This window comes from Agelaius phoeniceus, chromosome 16, assembly GCF_051311805.1.
Source record: "Agelaius phoeniceus isolate bAgePho1 chromosome 16, bAgePho1.hap1, whole genome shotgun sequence".
Lineage (NCBI taxonomy): Eukaryota > Metazoa > Chordata > Aves > Passeriformes > Icteridae > Agelaius > Agelaius phoeniceus.
This window is the reverse complement of record NC_135280.1, coordinates 9,955,318-9,979,640: the sequence shown is the minus strand read 5'-3', so window position 1 is coordinate 9,979,640 and position 24,323 is coordinate 9,955,318. Positions and strand designations below refer to the sequence as shown.

The following is a 24,323-nucleotide window of genomic DNA, read 5'->3' as shown; positions in this document are numbered from 1 at the left end:
CAAGTTGATGTAAACTATATAAAGAAAGCAAGTCAAATATCCTTCCAAAGATATGCTGGAGACTTCAAATTTTGTTTTAGAAACATTCACACATTGCATTGCCAAGTCTTTTTCTCAAGATATAAAAATAAGAAGTAGCCTTGGGTTCCACAAGAAGCAGACCATGAGTCTTTTTTTGGATCCAAATGCTGAATGTAGAACTTGACTTAGAGAGTGCAAATCTTCTGGAAGGCAGAGATGACTGTCAGAACCTAAGAGCTAAGCAAGCTGTAAGTTATTTATAGAGTCCCCAGCATCCCCAGTGTGTGCCTTTGCTCAAAGATAGGCAATGTATTTCCATGCCATAAAAATGGACAGAACTGCATTGGTAAATAGGTGATGCTCTGAGGGTGTTCTTGCAATCTCACTGCTTGCCTGGGTGGTTGGATGGATGGAATGGACTCTGTGCTAGCAGCTCTTGTACTAAAGGAGCAGAGGGGAGAATGGGGATCAGGAGAAAAACAAAACTAGAAGGAAGAGAGAAGAAAACTGTAGGAGTAATTGTGCTCCTCTGCAGACATTATAGCAGTTTCAAGAACATTCTGTAATAAGAGCCTTTCCAGCACACAGCTGTCTGTTATGGGCAGTGACACACTGCATGGTGGTTTTGCAGCATGGACAGAGTGACACTGCTGCCAAAGGGTAGGAAAGGACAACACTACAGACATGATCCCCAAAATTCTCTTGGGACATAATGTGCCACTCAGAGACTTACTGTTACCAGAGACATTACAAGTTATGCTATAGGCTGGTAGAGTCTTAAAGTTGGATTTTGTTGTGTATGCCAGAACTGGATTTGAGATAATACATTTACAGTGCAAAATACTATAAAATGGCTCAGCAGAATGTTTTCTAATCTTCCACATGGAGCTTGTCTCTCCAAACTTGGCTTTATAACTCTTGTATGCTTTGGGACAACATTTCTAACAACATGAGCTGAAGAAAACATTGGTAAACAGGAAGCATTGGTTGTGAAAAGGAATTAAGAGAAGATGGAAGGACATGAAAGTGAGGAAACCCAGCCAAACCTCCAAAAACGGGAACAAAGGCACTGAATGTTTCCAAACACTCAGATAATTAAGGCTGTTTGGTTTGGGTTCTTTTATGAAGACAACAATGATAAAGAAGTTGTGTACTACATGGACATTCAATATCTGAGGGAACATACACTTGTAAAGGACATATTCCAGGCAAAACCTGTGTCCCAGTCCAATGTTTAAGAAGATGTGGGATAACTCTGAGACATTTGCCAAGTATAGCAACAAGTAAACACAGTCATTTGACTTAACTGCTGGGAAGCAACTCTTCAGTTCTAATTATTCTGATACCCTCACAGTAAGGCATGTGCTTCTTTCCTTATTTTCCTCCAGGAGACAGTGCTACAGAAGAACCTAATCTGGGACTTAACATGGGATGCAAAACATCAAATTCCTGTTTTCCAGCTCTGCTACAGACATCATAAAGCACCTTAAGCAAATCATCCTGCCTCCATTCCCATCTCTAAAAATGGGGAAATAATTTCTTTCACCATTCTTTATTAGTTCATTGATTCAGTGAGGCAGCAGGTATGCCTGATGGCTTAAATGCTATGTGCTATATGCTAAAAAATGCTCTAGGCATTTTTTAGGACTTTGCTTGGACACCTACAGACCCTAGTACTTCTGTACTCATCAGCAGCAACTTTACATTGGTTCACAACAAGCTAAATGCAGAGTATTTATAAATTTGACCAAGGTAGGTGCCATGCTATTTCATTACTCAGGAAAAATAACTGCTGTTACTAAATAAAAAAATTTTAAAGGAACTATTATTAATACAAAAATACGGCTTTTCAGCTGTTAAGTCAGCAGTAAATCTACTGTTACACTTCTCCTAAGATCACTACCTTCACCTGATCACAGGGTAGTGGATAACTTGCACTTACATTAACTATATTTTAGACCATTGTAGAACTTTTCATGAACATTTTAACATTTTGGGTTATTATATTCTGTCATTTTCCTGCATGTACATAATCCTGCACCCTGAGAAATGAGGCTTTTAGAACTCATTTAACAAGTTTCCCTATAACAGTGTTATGCTGTGAGAATGTTCCTCAGTACACAATTAGATTAATCTATTTCTCAGATTTAAAAACAATTAAAGCAGTCAAAAGGCTCATGCAGCCTTTTTTGAGAAAGTATATTTGAAAAGCAAACACTTCTCCCCGCCTCTGCACAGCTCCAGTTGACAGACAGAAAGAATTCATCAGTGAGAGGGAAAATGCCATTTGTCACATAGGACTTAGGCCAGTTTCCAAGTGCTTCAAATAGAAGAAAAGAAACACTGCAAAAAAGAAATATGACAGGTCTACACTGCTACATAAGTTTTTAATTAAGAAATTTAAAGAGAACAAAATCTAATTTTAAAAATATGACTCAATCATTGTAATCCATAGGAACTTCCAGTCTGTTACTGGTATATTTTCTTAGCCATATGCCTGGCAATTAACTGGACAATCTAGCTCTGCCTCAATAAAAGTATTTCCTTCTATCAGATTTCCTCCCCTCTCACCAATTTCACTGGGTGTTCTCCTTTGAACTTTTACTATACTCATAGGAATCAGAACTCATGACTTGCATTCCTTACTTCATCACTATATACAGTTTCAGTCCCTACACATCTTTGTGTACTTTCCGTGTAGTTTGAGCATTTCAGTCTCATTTGATTTTTCAGTGGTTCTAAGGCTACTTTCCTTTCTTCAGAGAAAAACATATCAGCTGCACTAACGCATTGCATCAGTCAGCGTCCTGAAGAACAAGATGAAATGTTATTCATCTTGCTCCCTTGGATGCTGTTTTCATTGTCATATGCAATGGTATGCTGGATGGGACAGTGTTCAAGTGGAAGTTTCATTAGGCAGCTCTCGGACACACTGAAGTGTTCTAATAGGTGTGACTTATTGACCGGAAGAGTGGGTAAACAAATGAGGTGTAAGTGACAGTGCCAGACCAGGCTAACAGTAATTAGCGATGTGACTCCATGAGTAATAGCAAAATTGTCCTGACCCACTTGATGGCAATAGCAATGAAATCTTTAAAAAATGTAAAAAAAAAAAAATCCCCAATAGATGGGTTTTCTACCAGCACTTACAAGGGTCATGAGCACCTTTCTGGTTGCCACACAAGCCACTTCACTCTTGTTCCACTCCAGCTGTGTTGGGGCACACAGTGGCAGTTGTGCTCCCCATGCTGGCCAGAGCCAGGCACAGGGGTGGAAGGAGAGGGACGGGCTGGCAGCATTGTCCCAGCACACAGCACCTGTGGCTGCTTGGTACAGATCTGCAGGCATCAGGGAAGCCTCCAGCAACCTTCCCCTCTCTGCAGAGCACCAGCAGAGAACCCTGCGTGGGAATCCTGCTTGTTTCTGCTGTGTGGAGTTCCCACAGGCACCCTCCGCCTTGCAAAGTGCCATGCACAGTCCTGGCTGAGCCGCCACACCTTGCCTGGTGCTCTGCAGGGGTTGCACAAAAGCCCACTAGGTGTTCAATGGCATATCAACATCCTGCCTCCAATCAATGTTCCACATTTATCCCATGCTACCCTCACTTCTGTGCCAACACAAACATTTCCGAGAGCTTGGATTAATGAGAGCGTTACAAAAACAAATCTGATCTGTCTGTGCATGCTTTTTGTTTCTTGGAATCATATCACATATGATCTTCTACCTCTCCTGAATAAAGACAAATGTTATAATGCAGAAATCAGAGCATTTTAATGCAAAAATAGAATTATTCCTCCGTATGTGCATGAAAAAAAGATTTAATTTCTTTGATGAAAATACCATACACAAAACCCCCCCACCAAACTGCCAGCTTCTCTCCAATAGTGAGATGACATGACAAATAAAAAATTCTTTGTAAGTTCCATAAATAAAACTAGTTTTATTTCTCTTTCCATATCCTAGCAGTGTAGGCCTCAATGGGATCCTATGGTGGTAATATCCTGGAATATAATAATGCCAATAAAACAAGAAAAAGTATAAACACCACAAGACAAAACACATGCACACAAAATCAATACTCTAAATTTCAGGGCTCCTGATTGCTTGAACAACTGACAGGAAATGCACTGGTTTCAGTGTAATAATAAAAGGTCTGAAGAAATAGTTGGAAAGTATGAACACAGAAAAAAAATCACATAAAAGCAAGTGGTATTGTCTGTGTGTTGAGAGAAGCAATGGAACTGGTAATAAGATACATTAACATACCTAGTTGTATGTTTTACAAAGTAATGCAAGAGTTGGAAAGGGAATGGAAAAATATGCAAATATACAATGTATAAAAAAATTACTCACTTTGAGAGTTTATTTTGTTTGCAGTACAATTAAAAAGTTTTTATCAAGCTACAAATACCCGCAACCGGTTTAGGAGTTGGTTGTCCTTTAGTCATCCAAGGAAAGGAGCAATCAGTAGATGAAGTCTGGCTGATGCAGACTCCAGATAGAGCACGTCTTCAGCACTGGTTATAATTAACCACTAGACTAACTTACAACACAGTTCCTGCTTTCCTCTTCTAGATCTGGATTAAAGTACCAAGGAACTGCTGTAATTCAAAAAGAAAATACAGCTGCCAGAGCAGGAAGGTGCGGAGGAGCGGAGAGGCGGCCCCATCAGAGACCGGCGGGGTGTGATCCCCGTGCCTGCAGCGCGCTCCGCTGCCCGAGTGACAGCTCCCAGCTCCCGCCAGCGGCAGCTCCTCCCTTCTGGCCAGATGGACAGCACAGCCCGGACCTGGGCTCGGGGGGACCCGGCTCGGGGCACAAAGCCGCCTTTTATAGGCGGCCCGCCGGGCTGCGGCTCACACCTACACACTGCGCCGCCGAGCACAGCGCCGCTGCCGGGACCCGCGCCCCCGCCCGTCGCTGCCCATGGCGCCGCTGCCCCCGCTCCTGCTGCTGCTGCTGCTGCCGGTGGCCGGTGAGTAGAGCCGGGCCCCGGGCCGGGGCTCGGCACCCACACGGTCCTGCCCGCCAGGGCAGCGGCCGCGGGCTCTGCTGGATGCGCTCCCTTGGCCGGAGCCGGCCGGATGGGGATGGCAGGTGGGAAGACGGGTACAGAAAGGAGTGTTGGGAGGAACGCTCCCGGGAGGTGCCGGTGTTCCAGGGAGAGCAGCCCCTGTGACAGGTGGCCAGCGCTCGGGCACAGCAGGCTGGGACTCGCCCAAGGGAACCCCCGGCTGGCCGCTGCCAGCGGCGGCTGGAGCCGCCCCGACAGCCCGGCCGATGCTCGGACCGCACCTGCACACGGCAGCGGGGCTGGAGGGGCGCACATGACTTCTGTAAAGCTCATCGGTAATGTTCAACTCCGCTAACGAAATTCCGTGTTTCAAATCAGATTGCAGCTTGCACGTGCAATGACAATATTTCCATAAAGTCAGTAGCTTTACCCCTGCTCTTCTCTGGGTATTGCAGTGAGCTGTCACGGAGCACTTGAGTTACTAAGCAGTTCAGAAGCAGGAATTGCTAGGACTGAGATCGCCTACAAAACCCTAACTGGGTTATTCTGAACAATGAATCAGTCTTCATGAATCAGTTATGATGTGAGAATATAATTAAAGGACCCCTGCCTCACACCTTCACACAGCCAATTAGTCACTTTGCAAATATTTAATTATTTTTTTGTCTCCTACATCCTATTTATTAATCAGTGTTAAAGACTGGTTGTAACAATTCACAGTCCATTTCCTCATAGGTTTTCTGAGGTATTCATCAGTACACTATCTGATTGTACTAATTTCTCTGAAACTATATTATCATCCCTCTTTTTCAGATAGGTATGTGGGCTGACACAAAAAAGCATCCTCTAATTTTAGGTTCCCATGGTGACATGGTAGAACCCAATTTAACTTACAACTACATAAAATGATGTGGAACTCCAACTACTCAAAGCCTGGTTCTCACTGAGTGCTGTGGTAGCTTGGTATTCCAACCCCGGGATATTCAGCAGGTTGGGAGCCTACTATTTGTAAACATCAATAGGCATTGTTTTAAAGTGGTTAAATTAACTTCATGCTGAACCTTTGTGACAGCTGTAAGGATAAAATCCTGTCTTCCAGAATAGCAATCAACTGCCTTAAGTAAAAGATTCTCTTGCAGGTTTTCTTATACATTCCTACACAGTTTGCAAATTCACCACACCAAATCTTGCAAATAGCAGGATCCTAAAGAGCCTCAATTAATTCCTAGAACAGATTCTGGGCACAGAATGGAGCAGGGTCTGGGGGAAGGCAGTCCTGTGATTAAAGCCCATAAGGTAAGGTGCTTGCATAATGGGGCCAACTTAGGGCCCACCAAGCTCCCTGCCCCAATTCTACTTCCTGACCTCAGATTGCCCCTTTGATTCCTTCTGCATTTTGATCATCCTCCAGACTTCATCCTCTGCATGGGACAAACCCCAGAAGAATAGTAAGGAAAGCAATGAAATCGCTGTTTCTGCCAGCCTGGAGTGCTCATTACAGAGCCTGGCTGCGCTCCGATAGCTCTGAGTCAGGCACCTCAGTCACCCACTCCGTGGGCAGTGAGGAGCACGGGAAATGCAATTCACCTGTTTCCCAACTGGTCCAAAGTATCAAGACAGGCAAATTTAACCTTTCAGAAAATTTACATGTGACCAGAATTTGTGGAGATAGCATGTAAGTTGTGTGGGCAATAAAATGAGGTGAAAAAGGCCATTCCTGATGGCTTATGAAACAAGAGGTAAAAAGATAAGCAAAAACTAAGGTTTCTATAAAGCATACAGTTATTTTTTGCAAGATTTTGGAAATGCATCAGAAAGTCTGCTTATTCCCAAGTATCAAGTTGAGAACTACTGGAGCACTATGACTGCATAGAGATATCCCTAAAGGAATTTTTACACATATTTACCATAAAAAAATGTTTCTGTACCCTCAGTCTTTGAAAGAATGGCTTAAAAATTCTTTTTAAATCCACAAAACAGCATATATACTATCATCATCAACATATTGATACTCTGATTGTTTCCATAGCTCTGTGCATTCTCAGACGGTATTTCATTGCTTTTATTAACTCAGCTCATAAAGCTGTTGAAACAGAGTATCACATTCAGAGTATCTATGCCATGCTGGTTTACAACTGCATGTCCAGATACTGTAACACAAATATATTACAAGGACAAAAAGTTTATGTCCTGTCCTTTAAGACACATGACATATTATACTTGAGCTCCTCAGGTCAGAGAGTTCATCACTTCTACTTGTCATGGATTTAAATCAAGGGACTGGGAATTGTCCCAGGTTAACAAACAATTCTCTGATGAAACCAGGAATAGGATTTGGAAATTCTTATTTTCTTCTTAATGACTTGTATCTCTCCTACACCATCCTTCCCCAGTTACCAGGGACTAAAACACAAAAATTCTTCACTTTTTTCAGAATCCCCAAGGTCATGCAGAGCAAACACAGCTCTGCCATTAACCATGGTTCCTCCAGCCATTACTGGCTGTCTACAAGAGTAACCATTACTGACATTGAAGAGCATAACCAATTGTCACTTGTAATGCTGTGGCCTTATTGCAGGGTTTTCAGCTCAGAATTTACTGAACTTGTACTGACAATGAAGATAACACTCTCAATGCTATCATAAAACAAATCTGTTTATAACCAAATGGATGCTTCTGCTACCCAGAACCAAAACTTCCCACTAAACACACAGGTAATGTTTAGGAACAGGAGCCATGCACAACAGATCCCGTGGACTGTCTCAGCAAGGAAGCTCAGTGCCAACTCAGCAGTTTTGAAATGAAACTGTAATCAACTACATAGCAAGGAAGCTTTTCTTAATTCCTCAGGATATGATTGCTTTTAATCAATGGCCAAAGCTGCATGTGCAAGTTTAAACACCCTTGTTTCAACACTTCTGCCCCTAGATCACATGCCCAGAAAGCAGGAGAGACAAGATGTGGGAGTGGTCACCAGTCAGGAAAGTGATGCTGCCTCAGATTCTTCCTAAAATGGTTTTTTTACCATTCTCACACACAAACCAATTGAATTTCTTACTGAGGTGATTTCATGAGGTGTTTAAATTCCACTGTTTCATGACATTACAAGTGTCAGAGGTCACCAGCATCCCACACATTTCAAGTTACTCAACTGTGCTGGGACCGGTATTTTTTCTGTCATATTTTCCATTAACTGATTATAGTTAATCACATAATCTATTATGATATAATCCATTACAAAAGGTTACTCTATTATGCTATTATAATAGATTATGTGCTTATGCAGATTACATAAAAACTGCATAACCATATAGTTATTTTGTAGGAAAGTAACTATCAAAGCCTTCAACAATGAAATCTATTTTTTTTCTGCTGTCTGTCTCCATCACAGGTATTATCAATTATTAAATCTTAATGCCTTTTGTAATCTGTAACCAGTACTGGAGTTTAGGTTTATAAACTGTTCTCCCTATACCAAAATATGTAATTAGTTTAATTAATAAGAAACTCTAATCGGAAGCCTTCTAAAATGAATTTGTTTTGTCGCCATTCAGCTTCTTAAAATTTGCTGTAAATAGCTTGGAGCCTGCACTGCAAGGAAAGGCTGCCCATCACCATTGGGGTCTTCAGTGTGTTAGTTCAATCTCTCAGCATGACATGAACCCCTAAAAATGTCACCCAGAGTCTCAACAGTTTTCTGCTGCTTGGGATCTCTTGCTTTAGTACTGATATGGGATGGTTAAAATAGAGTTCCTAAAGTAAATTTTGTTCCAGAGAAATAACAGTGAGAATCACTTCAACAACAACAACCCCAAACAAAAGTAAACAGGAAAATAACTAAACCCCACCTTTCTCATTTCCCTGGAAAAAACTCCAAGCACCCATCTATTTCCCTGCCTTACATCTACCACACCATCCCCACCAGTTATTTGGCTGCTTTGTCTAAAAATGAGGAAAACCAAAACCCTATCATAAAGGACCTTTTCCTTCCAATGTAAAGCACTACATTCTACAAAATAATATAGGCAAAACTGCACATTATGTAAAAGAGAAAACCGTGGAGCAGCTAATCTTAGCAACTGGGTGGGCCTGGGCCACAGAACACATGTTGGCCCTCAGCAGCTGGAAATGACTGGTCTGCCATTGTACACTGCCTCCATGGCAGGAAACCACTGCAGCTGTTCTCAGGGTTCAGTATTCTGCTCACTATGGGCTGGGTCATGCAGCGTGGCCCCAAAGTGTCAAAAATAAAACTGGATTATTTTCAAGTACTGTCATTTCTTATCAACTCTTTAAAAACCCAAACGATCCCAACTATTTTATATTTGCATGTTGGATTGAATAACAGTTTTTCTTGCAGTTTCTAAGGGCACTGTTGGGGAAGGCCGTGTGAGAAGCCGACGGGGAATCCTGGAGCTGGCCGGGGCCATCCGGTGCAGCACAGGGCGCTCGCCCTTCGCCTACCTGCGCTACGGCTGCTACTGCGGCCTGGGGGGAAAGGGATGGCCCATGGACAGAGTGGACTGGTGAGACAACCATTTATCTGAATGATTCAGTGCTGAATGCAGATGGCAAATGAAAGAACTAAAATATAAATTAGGCCTATCTGAGAGAGGGAACGAAGTTTAAACACAGCTCAGATTGCTAAGAAATGCTGAGGCATCCAAATTGTGTTGCTGTAGATCTACACGCTCTTGCCTTTAATTCAAATTCTCATTGCATTAGTACAGGATTCACAGTACAACTGAGTTTCTTTGCTGTTGTGTTTCAACAAAGAGTTAAATAACTAAAGTCTTGTTGGAGAAGCTTTAAAGTTCAAACGTTGAAGCTATCTAAAGTAAAAATCAAAAAACAATGGCAATAAAAAATCTTCTGATTTTACTATCTTCCATTAGATTAGACAGTTCCATTCCATTATTAGTATTCAAAATAATACATAAGAATTATGCAAAATTCAACCTGCTGAAAAATAATTCTAAAACCCAAACCTTTCCATTTAGTACTAAATCATAGCATACTGGCGATCATCAATGTAACTTATAATTGAACATTAACTGACAAGAAGATGATTTTGGGTTTTGTTCTGGTTTTGTTGTTGTGTGGTTTGGGGTTTTTTAAAAATTTCTATGCATGAAATGGATTTACTGAGCTGTGTTGTTCAACTGTTTTGTACCACAGGATCTTTACACAATGATTTGTGGGGAATGACCAAGTAATTACTTAATAAGCACAGGAAAAACAGTAATTGCAAAGTGAGAGCTCACAGCATTAACTTTTCCTTTTGCAGACACAAGTTCCTCAGGCAACCTAAACACCATCTACCTAACATAATCTGATGGTTTTAGTCTGTCAGGAGGAAACTGAATGAATGAATGAATGAATGAATGAATGAATGAATGAATGAATGAATGAATGAATGAATGAATCCACTTTGTGGATAACTCCAGTTCTTCCAGCAAGTCAAAAAGAAAGGATGTCATTAGTTTGCAGCAAAAACTTACAAGCTGCATCATTACAGGTCCTCTACTTGCTTTTCTGGGCTTGCAGTGATTCCACAGCAGAGACACTACAGCAGCATAGTTTAATGCCTTTTTTAAGCATTAAATGCCATTAATTCTTACCTGTACTGTTCAGTTTCACAATGTCAATAGAAAGCCTAAAAATTCTTTGTGCCAATTATGACAAGAACAATTTCAAAACAATAATTTTGAGCAACTTTCCAAATTTTCTGATGATAATGAGCTAACAGTTCATTTTGTGGAAGGGGCTAGGAGAAAAGCATTCTCACATGTAACTGAGAATGCTCTGTGGATTCAAATAGCTCAATGTATATCAGACATTTTTCTCATCACTTATTACATGAAAAAGTAGTAATTTTTTCCAGGTGATCTATTAAACCATGACCCTGGTTTGGTTCTTGAGCAGGTAATGCTTGTACACTCACTGATGTTGAGTGTTTTATTATTCCACAGCTGTAGTGACCCACTGATAAACCCCACCAGACTGTGTGACCATAAATCACCATCTCTGTTCCTCTCAGGTGCTGCTTTCACCACGACTGCTGCTATGGGAGGGCAGAGCAAGCAGGGTGTCAGCCAAAGACTGAAAGTTACCACTGGGAATGCAAAGACAATTCTGCTGTGTGTGGTGAGTGAGCACTTGGGAGTTTTTTGGTGTTATTTGCTTGGTTTGGTTGTTTCTTAGTTCTACTAATTATCTCTTTAGAAAGGTGTTTTCTTAATTAACTGTAAAACTCTTAGTTTACCATCCTTCCTTTTGTAACTTTTTTTGCCAGGATAGACTGTGCCTCCAGAAAGCACAGCTAAACCAATCAACTGAATGCAGTTTCTTTTTCTTAATCCTCCCTCTGACTGACATAAGCAAACAAAACTGTGAGCCACAAGCATCTATTGCCTTTTCAGAAAACACAACCACAACCATCCTTTAACTCAGCATTTACATTTGCTGAGGAACCCATGTTATGGAACTCCCTGCAAGTCTCCAGCTGGAGAGCAACTACAAACAGGAGATAGGAAAATTGTAACAGTTTAAAAAGGATGTTTTCCCTACTTAGCAGAAAATATTCCCCACTATTTGTAAGTTTATAATGGATATGTTTTTGGCATATTTATCCTTCATCAGTTGCACTGATGAATTGCTAATTATAGGTTACAGTTTCAAACAATGAGGTAATAAAATATTTGATGAGTATGTTTATTTCTGGAAGTTAAATTAACAAATATTAATTTGAAAATATCTACATAACACAAGTGTACAAATTGCAACAGATTGCCGACCACATCCTGATAAATTTTGTTGGATTGTTCCAAAATATACTTGCCATGCTGAGGTAAGGGAAGGACAAAGAAATCACAAAGAAAGAAAAATCCCAAAAAATGGTTAACAGGAAAAAGCAGCTTTTCTTTTGCATTATTTGTTCATAACTCCCAAAGTTTTAGCAAATGCTTTTCAATATATTTAAAGACTCATTAAAACTGTAGCTTCTCACAAGCCCCCAATATTTACAGGGTTTTTTTCTTGCTACATTTTTATATTGATTTTTTGTTTGTGTGCTGTTTGGGATTTTGTTTGCTTGTTTTGTTTTTAAAATCAGATGCTCAGTCAGTTACTTTGGATATAATTTTATGCTTCTACCTAGAATGCAAATGAGCTTAAAAATTGGTTATTATTTGCACTACAGAAATGCAAAAACCCTTACATAAACTTGTTTAAAACAAGTCTGAGTTTCTGACTACCATGTTTTAAAGGCAACAGTTGGCCATTTACAGAGAACACAAAACTCTCATTTCATACTCAATTTAGAATTTGCCTGACCTGAAAACAAATGGAAGTTTGGACATTACTTCCTTTCCTCTTTCATATTCAATCTTTGCTTTGCCCAAGTGTCTACCTCACTCAGAATCTCTACTTGCTCAAATCTTCCCCTGCCCCAGATGGACAAAACATCTTCCCTCACACTAATTAATCTCATTACAGTCCACCCTGATTTGGCTGTAAAGATTTTGCTCCTGACAATATTTAAAATACTGGCCAAGATATCAGGCATGGTGTCAGGAAACCAAGTCCCTGGCATAGCATGGAGAAGATAAAGTCTGGAGCAAGACCAGGAGAAGAAAGAAGAAGCAATAGTTCTCAGTTAACATGTTTTCATTTTTATCCTATCATGTTGCTCATGCTACCTGTGCTACTGAGTAGTAGCTGCAGCATAAAGACATTTACATTAAGAATACTTCCCTTTCATGGCAGAATTTGAGTTCATTCACAAACTGAACACTTGTTCTGCTCCTGGACAAATCTCAAGCAGTGATTTGGCTAAGCTTTTAAAATGGTAAACACAGACAAAATGTAATCAAGGATTCTTCAGTTTACAGACAGTTACAGAGAGAAAAAAACCACACACTTCTGGGTTGGCACACTGAACCCAAAATACATTGCTGTAGAAGAAAATGTTCATGCCAAGAAGAAACACTCATGCCAAGAAATCTGTTAAGTTACAACACTACAATTATAAAACAAACATGACAAGACATGGATTAATCACACAAACACAGTTTCCCTAACTTCTTACTGAACCCCTTAATAAAAAAGGTGGGCAGTTTAGGCTGGACATGGAACACCTTTGCATGCCATGTATCTATCCCATGTATTATTTTTAATGCTATATCCTAGAGTAGATTATAAAGGGTATGTGAATGGAGTATCTTCCCAAAATCAAGTTTCACTAGAGCAAGAGGAAAGGCAGGGAGGATCCCATACCACTTTCTAAAGAGAGATCAATTATCAGAGTTCCTTTATTAAAAAACTGTAAGAAGAGTATTTAAGACCTTATCTGGCTGTTGTATTTTCACCTGCCAAGATCAGTGATTAGTGACTGATGCACTGAGTCTCAGTCTTACCAAAGCTCAGTTCCTATTGCACTTGAAATGTAAGGCATTTGTACTGCAAATATGGAACGTGAGGGAGCAATTCTTGGTATTCCATTGGGGATTTTTAATTTCTTCAGACTAATATCAAACTCACTGTGTTTTCTTTCAGACTCACTAGAAGATAAATGTCAAAAAATGGCATGTGAGTGTGACCGTGAAGCTGCCAGATGTTTTTCTAAAGCTCCCTACCACAGAAAATACCTTTTGTGGCCAGACTTTTTGTGTGGTGAGATTCAGCCTTTGTGCAGGTATCAGATACATGACTATTGAATATATTTAAATCTAAAATGACTTTTTTTGGCCACAGTAATGACAAGAAATGATTTTCCCCTTTCTTGATACTCCTTCATTCCATCTCAGCCGCTCCACCTCAAAATGGGCAAAGTAAACATTTTTCCTGTTATTTACTTTCTCCCACACACTTATCATTGACTAAATAGAAATCTGAGTTTATCAGCTTAAGGAGTAACTGACAATGTTAATTTTTGTTTAATTCAGATTCACAGATTTTTCAGATTGATAATATCATTCACTATGAACTTTTTATCCCCCCTCCAATGGCTATAAGATACAAATCAAACTTCTCCACTAACAAATCTTAGCATTTGTTAACTTTGAACTGACTGGAAAAAGTTCATGAAATGGCAGTGTCAGCACAAAGAGCCCTCTCATCTACATTAAACACTTACTACAAAGCCTAATTTAAGTGTTGAATTTCATTCACCTGGAGTAATGCTACCTGCATTGAAGAATCATATGATTGGGGTTTTTTCCTAGCATTTACTTTTTAAATTGAGTTTTCTAAACAGCTGATTATTTCTTAAGGCTCAGACTCCTTACTCTATGTACACCCTGAATTTCCTGCAAGCATAGGGAGGAATTCTACCCCTAGAACTTTAGAGCCAGATTTTAAAATGCAAATGCAAACCATCACCAAAACAGAAACATGAAAAAAATGTGGAAGTTGCTGGGACCAAGTGGCTTTCTCACAAGTGTTTGATCCTGCACAGCAGGAGTTTATGAAGCTCAGAATTACATACACCTCATCAGGATGTAAAGCTGATTCTAGCTAGGGTCACTTCAGATATTTTTAACCCTTTGGGAAGAGAAATCAGTACCCTGAACTGATAAATAATACACTGTTTTGTACCTGCTGATTTGAAGATTTATAGATCCAGGAATGTTTTATGTCTACTTTCACCCACCTCAACTTACTCAAAGATGCAGGGCTAAAGAACAAGTTTGCACAAGTCAAAGCTAATGATATGTACTTCAATATTAAAAGAAATAAAAAAATAAAAAGCCAAACAAAAATCAAAACCCAAATTCTCTATAGGAATAGTGAAGATTTCAAGAGAGATCTTTAATCATGAAAAATATTTATAGGCAAATTTAGTTCACATTACTGACACAAATGAAATAAACAAAAAAACCAAACCAATGCAGACTACAGGGGGACAAAGCTCTTGAAAAAAAATCTTACCTTTTGATTCAGTCAAAGGAACATACATTTACAAATGTCAATCCTGCTTACACAAATAACTTTCCAGTCAATACTTGCTCACAGACATAGATACACACATTATATTGCCATAAGTAATTACAGTGTCAGGTCACTTTTCCAAAATAATCCTTTTTATGAGATATTTAAGAATTAGCAACAGAATTCAAGAAGAGAGAATGAAAGGAGCTTTGATGAAGTCTAACTGAGCTGAATAAAAAATTTCCATGGTAATTATCACATTTTCCAAGACACAAGAAAATTCAAGTAGCCTTTGCCTTCAATTGCAGGAATTTTGGAACAAGCTCTACTGTGAGACTGTATAGGGCAGTCACAGTGCTACATGTAAAGGAGACTGAGATAAATGAAGTTCTTTCAAATCAGGAAGGGCATTCCTTTGGCAAACTGAAGTTGAGGAACACACTGCTGGTATGAAATGCTAAGTTTAAAAAGAAAAAGAAAAATCACTGTAGCAGTGCAGAAGACACTGACTTTAAGGCAGGCTTGAAAATACACAGAATGCTCAGGACAGAATAAAGAAATTTATCTGATACACATAGGGTGAGATGACTGTATGAGTTTTACATGGCTATACAGCAATGTGCTTTTTTTTTTTTTTCCAACAGAAAATTAATTTTTCCTTCATCCTCCAATTTGGAATCAGCTGTTTTAAGAGTAACTTATCTTAAAGCTTTTTCATATGTTTAAAATAACATAATCCACGATTTTCACTGCCACATACATAAAGAAGAAAAGCAAAGTTTATTCAAAATGTCCATTTTTAGAAGCTAAACAGCTCAAGAGTTCCAATGCCAATCACTGCACTTGTGTCTCCAGACGCCTTATTTCTGTAACCACAAGATCAATGTTTATAACTGGGTTAAAATACAAGGCCCAGTAAAACAAACAATTGCAGACAAACTGAGGAATAAAAGGCCAAAAAATGGCAACAAAAAGTCCCTGGGTTGAGACTTTCCAGAAATGTCTCCACATTCTGTGAGGAATAGTCCTGTGAAAAAGGAAAGGGAAAGGCTTAGAGGAACTTTCTGGTTTGTTTTTACCCAGCTGTAAGAAAACCTAACAGGTGCTACAGCTTTGCATTACTTAGCCTGTCCTCGGGTACCTGTAAAAACACCATTTTGCACTCCAGGAAAAACTTCCCTAGAATCCGGTAGCAGCAGATCTGAGGAGGAAGCAGGGTCAGTGCACTTAGACCCCAAAGCCCAGCAGGTTCCAGTTCCCACCCCAGCTCAGCCGCAGGCTGTCCCCTGCTCCCGCTCTGGGCACGCTCTGCCCTCTACTGGCTGGCAAAGGGAAAACCCAGTGCGCACCAAAACAAGAATTTCTCCCGTACCATTTCCAAATATCACACCAACTATGAATGTTAATATGTTTGAATTAAGACTGAGGTAGGAACAGAAAACAGAAATTCTGATAAATTATCAGAACTAGTATCAGCATAACTGAATTTATTTATGATTCTGAGGACTCATCCCATAATAACTACACTGTCTCATGACTAAATTCTAATGTATTTAGTTCTCAGCTGACAGCTAATACCATAAGAGGCAGTTCTCAAGGTAAGGTTTAAGGCACCATAAGAGGTAGTTCTCAAGGTAAGGTTTAATATCTCCCAGTGGTTAAGAACATGCTTGTTGCTGTTTCCATATTTGCTACATCTGATGAGTAAAACTACCTCTAAGAAACCCTTGGAAGCATGCACAGAAATAAAGATATTCCAGTGAGCAACTGTGAAATTGTAAAGCTGTTACTTTCTAAGGCCGTGTACTTCCCACCCTCTTCCACAAGCTTTGTAAGACTTACTTCAATTCTCTTCTTGACCACAGCCTCCAAAAGGAGAATAATTCCAGAACAGAAAGCAACATGGCATTTACAATTATAAATCTTGAGGTCCAGTAATGCACATCTAGCCAATCCCAAGCAAATTCAGCTATCAGCTGGTATGGCAAAAATAAATACTTTACAGTGAATTCCCTCCATTGCCTCCAAGAAGGATCTTTAAGGTCCTGTAAATAAGAACAAAGAGACTGTTAATCAATTTTCTATTAAACTTACTTAATACTGGCTTATTTTCACTAGTCTTTTATTGAAAAGCTGGGGGTTTTATACACTGAAAGCAGTAATTCTTTATACCTGCTAGTAGGCAATACTGTAATGCAATAATTTCCATTAGATTAGAACATCACTTTCTGTACTCATGTGAGGTTGAGAAGAATCAGTTCCACACATTTAAAGTCTTAAAAGCCTAAAATCAATCCTATTAAAGATAATGGTTGCAACACTGGTGATTGCATACAATAAAATCAAAGAACCACTTACTCTGTAGATCTGTTGTTTTTAGAGTCATAGTGTAGAGATGAAATGATGAATAATTACATCATGTGTTTTTATGCTGCTAGTCTTGAAATGCTTATAACTAAAGCAAGTAGCACATTTAATGCTTTGAATACTTACAACTAGTTTTGTGACAGTATCTTCATACTTGTCTTCTTGCATAGGACAAATTGTGTGGATGAAAGGTAGGAAAGCTTCTGTGTAATCAAACAAATACAGGTATAACATACTGAGTCTTGGAGAACTCTTCAGTGCATACAGAAGAAAGAGTGATTTTCCAGGGTTTACGGCCTAAAAGATATCAAATTATTAAGTTTCAATCAGTAAAATAATAACATGAAAGGGACATGCCACTTCGATTTTCTGACAATCATTTTTCAAAGGGTTTTTTTTTCAAATACAACAGGTCAGTAAACTTAGCAGTTTTTACACAGGTAATTCCACTACTTTAACACTCCTCCTGGTTTTAAGAGAATCTTCTTTTAAAGGTATTACTTTAAAAATAATTAATATACATGACATGACACACTTTTATATAAAATTTACCTTATATTCCCAAAGGTTCTGTGGTGGTTTAACACCTAAAGTTTTCACACATTCCAGTTCTGCTATAATAGCTCTCCTGTGGTTACTGTTCTCTATACTGTAAGGCTCTTTGGTGAAATCCTCTTCAGTCAGTGTTAGGAGGAGTCTACAAAAGCAGAAGAATTAAGAATGTAAACAGTGCCTATTCACCAAAAAAGATGACTAACAAATACACAACTGCATACTGAAACAATAAGCTACTGATACAAGGTAGCACCCTTTGGGTTAAAGAATCAGAGAATACTTTGGGTTGGCAAACTTTGGGACTTTAAAAGATCATCATTACATTGCCTATCAAGTGTTCTATGCCAACTGCATCTCAGAGCCTGGGTTTTAAATTTCCTTCTTTTCCAGTTTCCTCTTGCCTGCTTTCAGCACAGCTCTTGGGTGGAATACATATGCATATAGCACATGCACATTTCCACAAGAAAGGAAAGGTGCAAGGGGTGGATAATACATCAGTAGATTTACTCTTGGTATCATTTCAGTCTGCATTGTCAGCATTTTAACAAGTTCTTAGAAATTTTTCAGGTAGCTTGCTAAGTATCTACTACTAAAAGTTTTCAACAGCAACTGTTAAAATTTCTTCTGAAATTTCTTCTGATACATCAACAGAATGTTCCCACAATCCATGTCACACAGTATGGTCATTTCACAACAAGACACCCCTAATGAATCTGTCACAGTCCAATCACATAATAGCTGTCCTTGACCACAAGGCCTCTCACCTTCCATTCACTTTCTCCAGTAAAAATCCTTCTTTGTAATGTGAAGCCCACGGGCCCAGCTGCTCCAGCCACAGTATCACTTCCTCAGCAGTCCACTTAGCAACAGGCTTGTGGACAAGAAGATCATCTTCAAATTCTCTGCTACTCCAGTGATAGCCTAGTAGAACCACCTACAAAGAGAAATAAAACAAAGCTTCTTTACTTGCAAAGCAAATACATGAATGATATAAATAAACACACAATAAGAGGCTCCACACGTAGAGTCTTCCATTTCATGCAGACTAGAACACTCAGGTTTTAAGAAAGTATTTTGAAGTTTTACCCACTAACTTCCATTTGCTGTACACTGCAGTTGTAGTTCCTGACAGACAGCTCTGAAGGCCACTTTACTTACTCTGCCCAGCGGGAGTCTCTTCTGTGCTCACAATGTTTTTACTGTGCATGTAATTCAAGAATATTTGATTGCATGCTTAAGGAAGCAAATAGGGAAAACCAACCAGATGAAACTTACTGCTACACAAGTTAAAGCTGTCAGAACGCCTGAGAAAAACCCTCCTCGAGGATTGATTCTTCCTGTGTTTGGAACTGTAGGCATCTGGTCGTTCCCATGCTTCTGGAAAGTTGCTAAGCTGCGTGCTACATCACTGTCCTGTTGAATATCTTCTTTTCTTTGTTCAATGGCATCAGAAAATAGCTTTTCAATAACATCCCTGATAGGAAAAATATTTGTCATTATACTGTAACCATTGAGGCTTAATATTCAGAAAACAGAGTAATTTTTGGATTTTTGTTTTCCAGCCTTTAATAAAGACTTAAAAGCAAGAAAAAATTAGTTATTAAAGCTTAGTTAACTTAGAATTTTATCAATCACTGCCAAAAAACCATTTCCTTAGCTTCTAAAGTTAAATATCACATAACTCCCAAGTTATTTCTTATATAAAATTAGAATTCTGTGTGCTACTGGCAAGCCTCAATTATTAAAAAATGCTAAACAAAAGACAACATAAAAGCCTACAATCAATCCTACCATCTATTTATTTAAATATTATTAACCCAGAAAAAGTATTATTAACAAAACAACTTGTGAGTAATTCAAGACAGCAAGTAGATGTTTTTAGTTTTGTTCTGCAATATGATCACACTTCTTCCAAAAAACAATTCCTATTACAGAAATTACTACACAATTACCCAAGATCAATCTAACTCAGAATTATTAGAAAACAACCAGCTATATTAGAAGACTGAGGTTCCCGCCTCTCCATCTCCCAAAAAATGTAGAAGGGAGGGGGAAAGCCCTCCCCAAAACAAACCTGAAAACAAAACTAAGCAACCCCACCCCTTAATTCCATGTGCGTGAACAGTTCATTACAAGTGCACAATCTGAAAGTCTTTAGGATTTAAATTTCTTTGTGACAGTTCAGATTACCAGTTATCTGTATCTGCAGCAAACTGAGGAAACCAGACAGCTAATTTCTGTGGTTTCATTTATGTAAAAAAGACATTCACAAAATAGTTCCCTCACCTGAGGAGGATGTTGACTTTGGGGAATCCTTCCCATTTTTCTCTGCATTCCGGGCATTCATTCTTCTTGGACGACACCCACCACAAGGCCAAGCAATGCCTGCAGAAGCTGTGCCCACAGTTCAGGGTGGTGGGATTGATCAGAATGTCGTAGCAGCAGTGGCACAGGAACTCACTGACTGATATCTGCCGGCCCAGGCCAGGAGTAGCACATGGTTCAACTTTTGCCCTCTCTGTTTCCCCTGGTAAAGTCTCACCTTCTTCCATTTTCCTTTATGCCTTACACAAACAGAAAGCTCTCTTAGATCTTCAAACCAGATAAGGCACTACTTCTGCAAAGCAACATGAAAACAGCTATTACAGAAGTTTAGAATTGTGAGCAATGTGATTTATCATTGCACCGCTTTTGACAGTCAGATGGTTTTAAATTTTTTAAGTAACTTAGCCCTCCCCAAAATAAAACATGATCTACTTTTTCAACAATATATTCATTGCCAACTCCAATCAAAAGCAGATTCTAGATGTAAATAGCTGGGCTCAATCTCCCTATGCTTTCTTCTCCCATGTTATAAAATGAAAGTGAAACAAAATAATTCACTATGATTCACTATGACTTTTGACAGTAGCTTTAATCAAAGTTTTAGTAAAAGAAACCAGTCAAAGAAAATATAATTTAAAAGTATAATCAGCAGATACAAAAATAAAATACCAGTATAATGCAATGATCTAATTCACTTCATCCCTCTTCTTTCAGAGCATATGGAATAAAACATTACTAACAGAGGTCAGTGCTAGACGTTGCTGGGCAATGTTAAAAAAAAAAAAAGTTTGATCCACCAAGTCATATGCTTCATAATCATAAGGGATTGACCTGCACACCTTGTCAGCCAAGGTCTAAACTCCACATTAACTCTACTTGTAGTTACTTTGTTAACATTACAGAAAATGCACAGATAAGAGTTTAAGACGGTTGCAAGTTTACAAAAAATATATTTGCTTGATGTTCCTACTCCATTCTCTTAGTCAGCAGTATATTTCTTAAGAAAAACACTGATCTAGATCATTCACTCATCACTCATGATATGTTAGAAGACACCAAGAACTAGACAATTTTCTTCTCAGACACTACCAAACCAAAACATGATTACACTCTCCACCTTGTGGCTCCTGCTTACCACTAAATTACCAACTTGTCACCCAGATCAAACACGAAGAGGTAAACACGCAAGCAGGTAAAAAACAGAAATTACAAAAAAAGCACAAGTTCAAAAACAGAAACCGATAGTGAAATCAGAATCCTTAGACTTCCAAATCTGTATTTCCATGGCAATGCACGGGCTGTTTGCTTTCTAAAAACTGAAACGGCACTTTTAAGAGGAGAAATAAGGACAAGATTTTGCCCCTAAAAACATCCTTTTAGTTTTCCTGAAAGAGGCAAGAGAAATTCTGTGGAAAATACAGGAAAAATATTTCACCGCTCAGTCTGCAGCAAGTAAGAGGCAGCAGCAGAATTATTCCCAGCTCCTGTCCTGTCTCTTCCCAGCTCCAGTTTCCTGCACCCCGCGCTGCTTCTTCAGGCACAGCACTGCAGGTCCGGGTCCGGGCCCGCGGCGTTTCCCGGTCGGACCGGCGGGGGCGGCCCCAGCCCGATGCCGGGCACACGCTCGGGCCCCACGGCGCCCCGGCTGCAGCCCCGGGCCGAGGAGGGGCCGGGCCGGGCCCGCGGCGTTTCCCGGCAGAGGCGGCCCCAGCCCGATGCCCGGCACACGCTCGGGCCCCGCGGCGCCCCAGCTGCAGCCCCGGGCCGAGCAGGGGCCGGGCCCGCCCCGCCGCTTCCGCCCCGCGAGCACGGCGGCAGCGCCGCTCCTCCCTCAGCACGGCCGCCGCTCGCCTTTTATTGCAAGCGTTATCAGCGGACATGAGCGCTGCTGCGCTCCATTTCTGGGAATACACACGCTTCTGTATTCGTGAGAACTGAGGTACGCTTGTTTACTGTACACTGCGCACCCAGACAGCATTCCTTCGCAGAAATTATTCAAGGTTGATTTTACAGTAGAGATTCGAGGTGTAATCTTAGGAGTAAATGAGACTTTCAGGTGCTAGTTTTACTGCAGTGCCAACGCATCGTGTACAGAGACTATTCTTACCACGTAAGAGTCAATCTACACATGCACAATTACTTCTATGAGTCTCTGCACCCTTACTGAAATTCTTTTTACTAGTCCAAAAAAATTTGATTCACTCTCTACAACACCCTGACAGGAGGTTGTAGCCAGGTGGGGATGGACCTCTTCTCCCAGGGAATGAGTGACAGGACTTGCTTTACTCTGCACCAGGGCAGGTTTAGGTTAGGCATTAAGAAAGGGTATCAGATATTGGAATGGGCTGCACTGGGAGGTGGTGGAATCACCGTCCCTGGAGGCGTTTAAGGACTGGACAAAGCACTGAGTGCCACGGTCTAAATGGTGGTGTTTGGTCACAGGTGGGACTCAATGATCCCAGAGGTTTTTTCCAATCTAATTGATTCTGTAATTTTTTAAAGTATACCTCTGAGATGTATTTTTTCAACTGTCAAAAGTGACATTTTATTTTAAGATTCTGTTTCAGTTTGATACAAACTACAAGCCCAGTTCAAATGACATTTAATTATTCCAGCCTATTTCAAGAAAGAAAATAGTCCCTCATTGTTTTCTCTCTCATATTATCCAGATTTTTTCCAGAGAACCAATCAACAGATCTTTAAACTACTCTAGCATGAAAGAACTCAACCTCTTCTACATGTGAGGAAGTGCATCTAGATCTACCCTAGTATGCTAGATGAAAATGTGGCCCAGAATACTTGTTCTAGAATATAGTTTTTTTACTACTTTTTTGTGTCTTTTCACTTAGTTTCACATTCAATGTTCAGTAAAGTAAAAGAGCATACAAGTGTTTGATAGTCTGTGCAGCAGACTTGAATGATGTGAAAACATGGCCTTTCTGTTCCAGTTTATAAAACTTTTGACATATAAAAGGCCATGGAATCTTGAACTAACTGCTTGTATTGTGCTCTCATTTTTAGGTGCTCCTTCCGCTTACATAACAATGCATACATGTTGAAGTAAAAAATGTCTAATCTGTAAGACATAGTACTTCAGCTCCTATTGAAGTATTTAATTACAGTACGTTGCTGTTTGACTTGCTGTTTATTTTGTGGGTGAGGGAAGCAAAGAGTTCCCAGATTTGTCAGCTACTTGTGGGAAAATGTCAGGCTTCTAAAACAGCCATCAACCACTTTAAAGTGCCATAAACACTTTAATTAGAAAGTGCAGAAATGCATCTTAAAAAAATGAGGAGTAACATAAAAATTTTAGGCTTCAGCCAATTTACTGCAAAATAAAAACTTCTCTGCCATTTTAACTAACACCTTACTGGGAGTCATTTAATCATACTAGATGAATTGCTGGGAATGTCTGTTGAATAAATTGCTTATACTGAAAAGGCAAAGCTTAATATTGAAGAATCTTTAAAAGCTCTCTCCACTACATCCTGCATAATTATTTATCTTTTTCTGTATGCAGAAATTACCCCGCACAATTTGTGGAGAATTTTTCATTTGTTTCCATTATGCCGGAATTCTGGAAAAGATGATTTATGAGCCATGTGAACTGCAGCCCTGCAGCACAACCTCTGAACTCTTCTGCCGCCAGTGCCCACAGCTCCTGCCCTGTGTCCCTGTGCAGCACCTGCTCTCCGGGGCAGCTCTTCCTGGCACGGCGCTGCTGCGGGCCCATCCTGCTCCTCTTCTGCAGCGAGCTCTCAAAGTGCCGCTTCTGACAGGAAAACGCTCCTTCTGTAATACGGCAATACCTCCAGTTCCCCTGGAATTATCATCATTAAGGCACCATCGCTAGCAGTTCTCCACCGTCCTGCCGGTGTCTCCTAGGCAGAGTCCCATGCCTTCCTCCTGGCTGCTGCTAGTTTCGTATTTCTGGCTTTGAGGGCGAGGCCCACATCCGTGACATTTCACCACAGAACCACGGCTGGTGTAAGACTTCCTATCCCCCGGCAGCCCTGCTGCGGCCGCTCCGGTCCCGCGGCCCGCTCGGAGCACAGGCCAAGCTGCTGAAGGCGCCGAGCCCGCGGGCGGACAGGGCGGGGCGGCCCTGAGG

The 24,323-nt window shown here is 40.1% G+C and overlaps 2 protein-coding genes across 3 annotated transcripts; one reads left to right on the top strand and one right to left on the bottom strand.

Annotated features, from left to right (window-relative positions):
- The first annotated feature begins 4,538 nt into the window (after positions 1–4,538).
- On the top strand, positions 4,539–14,183 carry PLA2G10 (phospholipase A2 group X). The gene is made up of 4 exons (XM_054643599.2): positions 4,539–4,996; positions 9,396–9,561; positions 11,076–11,182; positions 13,592–14,183. The coding sequence occupies exons 1-4, from the start codon at positions 4,948–4,950 to the stop codon at positions 13,750–13,752; spliced, it is 483 nt and encodes a 160-aa protein (XP_054499574.1). The 5' UTR covers positions 4,539–4,947; the 3' UTR covers positions 13,753–14,183.
- A 638-nt stretch (positions 14,184–14,821) lies between these two features.
- Positions 14,822–24,316, bottom strand: BFAR (bifunctional apoptosis regulator). Of its 2 annotated transcripts, none has more exons than XM_054643597.2 (8): positions 23,898–24,316; positions 20,174–20,504; positions 19,163–19,361; positions 18,652–18,821; positions 17,885–18,029; positions 17,459–17,629; positions 16,808–17,010; positions 14,822–15,992 (listed from the first exon to the last, which is right to left on the bottom strand). In XM_054643597.2, exons 2-8 carry the CDS (start codon positions 20,437–20,439, stop codon positions 15,800–15,802), a joined length of 1,347 nt encoding a protein of 448 aa, XP_054499572.1. In that variant the 5' UTR covers positions 20,440–20,504; positions 23,898–24,316; the 3' UTR covers positions 14,822–15,799. The 2 variants fall into 2 exon arrangements, with proteins under 2 accessions (XP_054499572.1, XP_077043115.1); XM_077187000.1 differs by having other exon boundaries at positions 20,174–20,451.
- Positions 24,317–24,323: the final 7 nt, after the last annotated feature.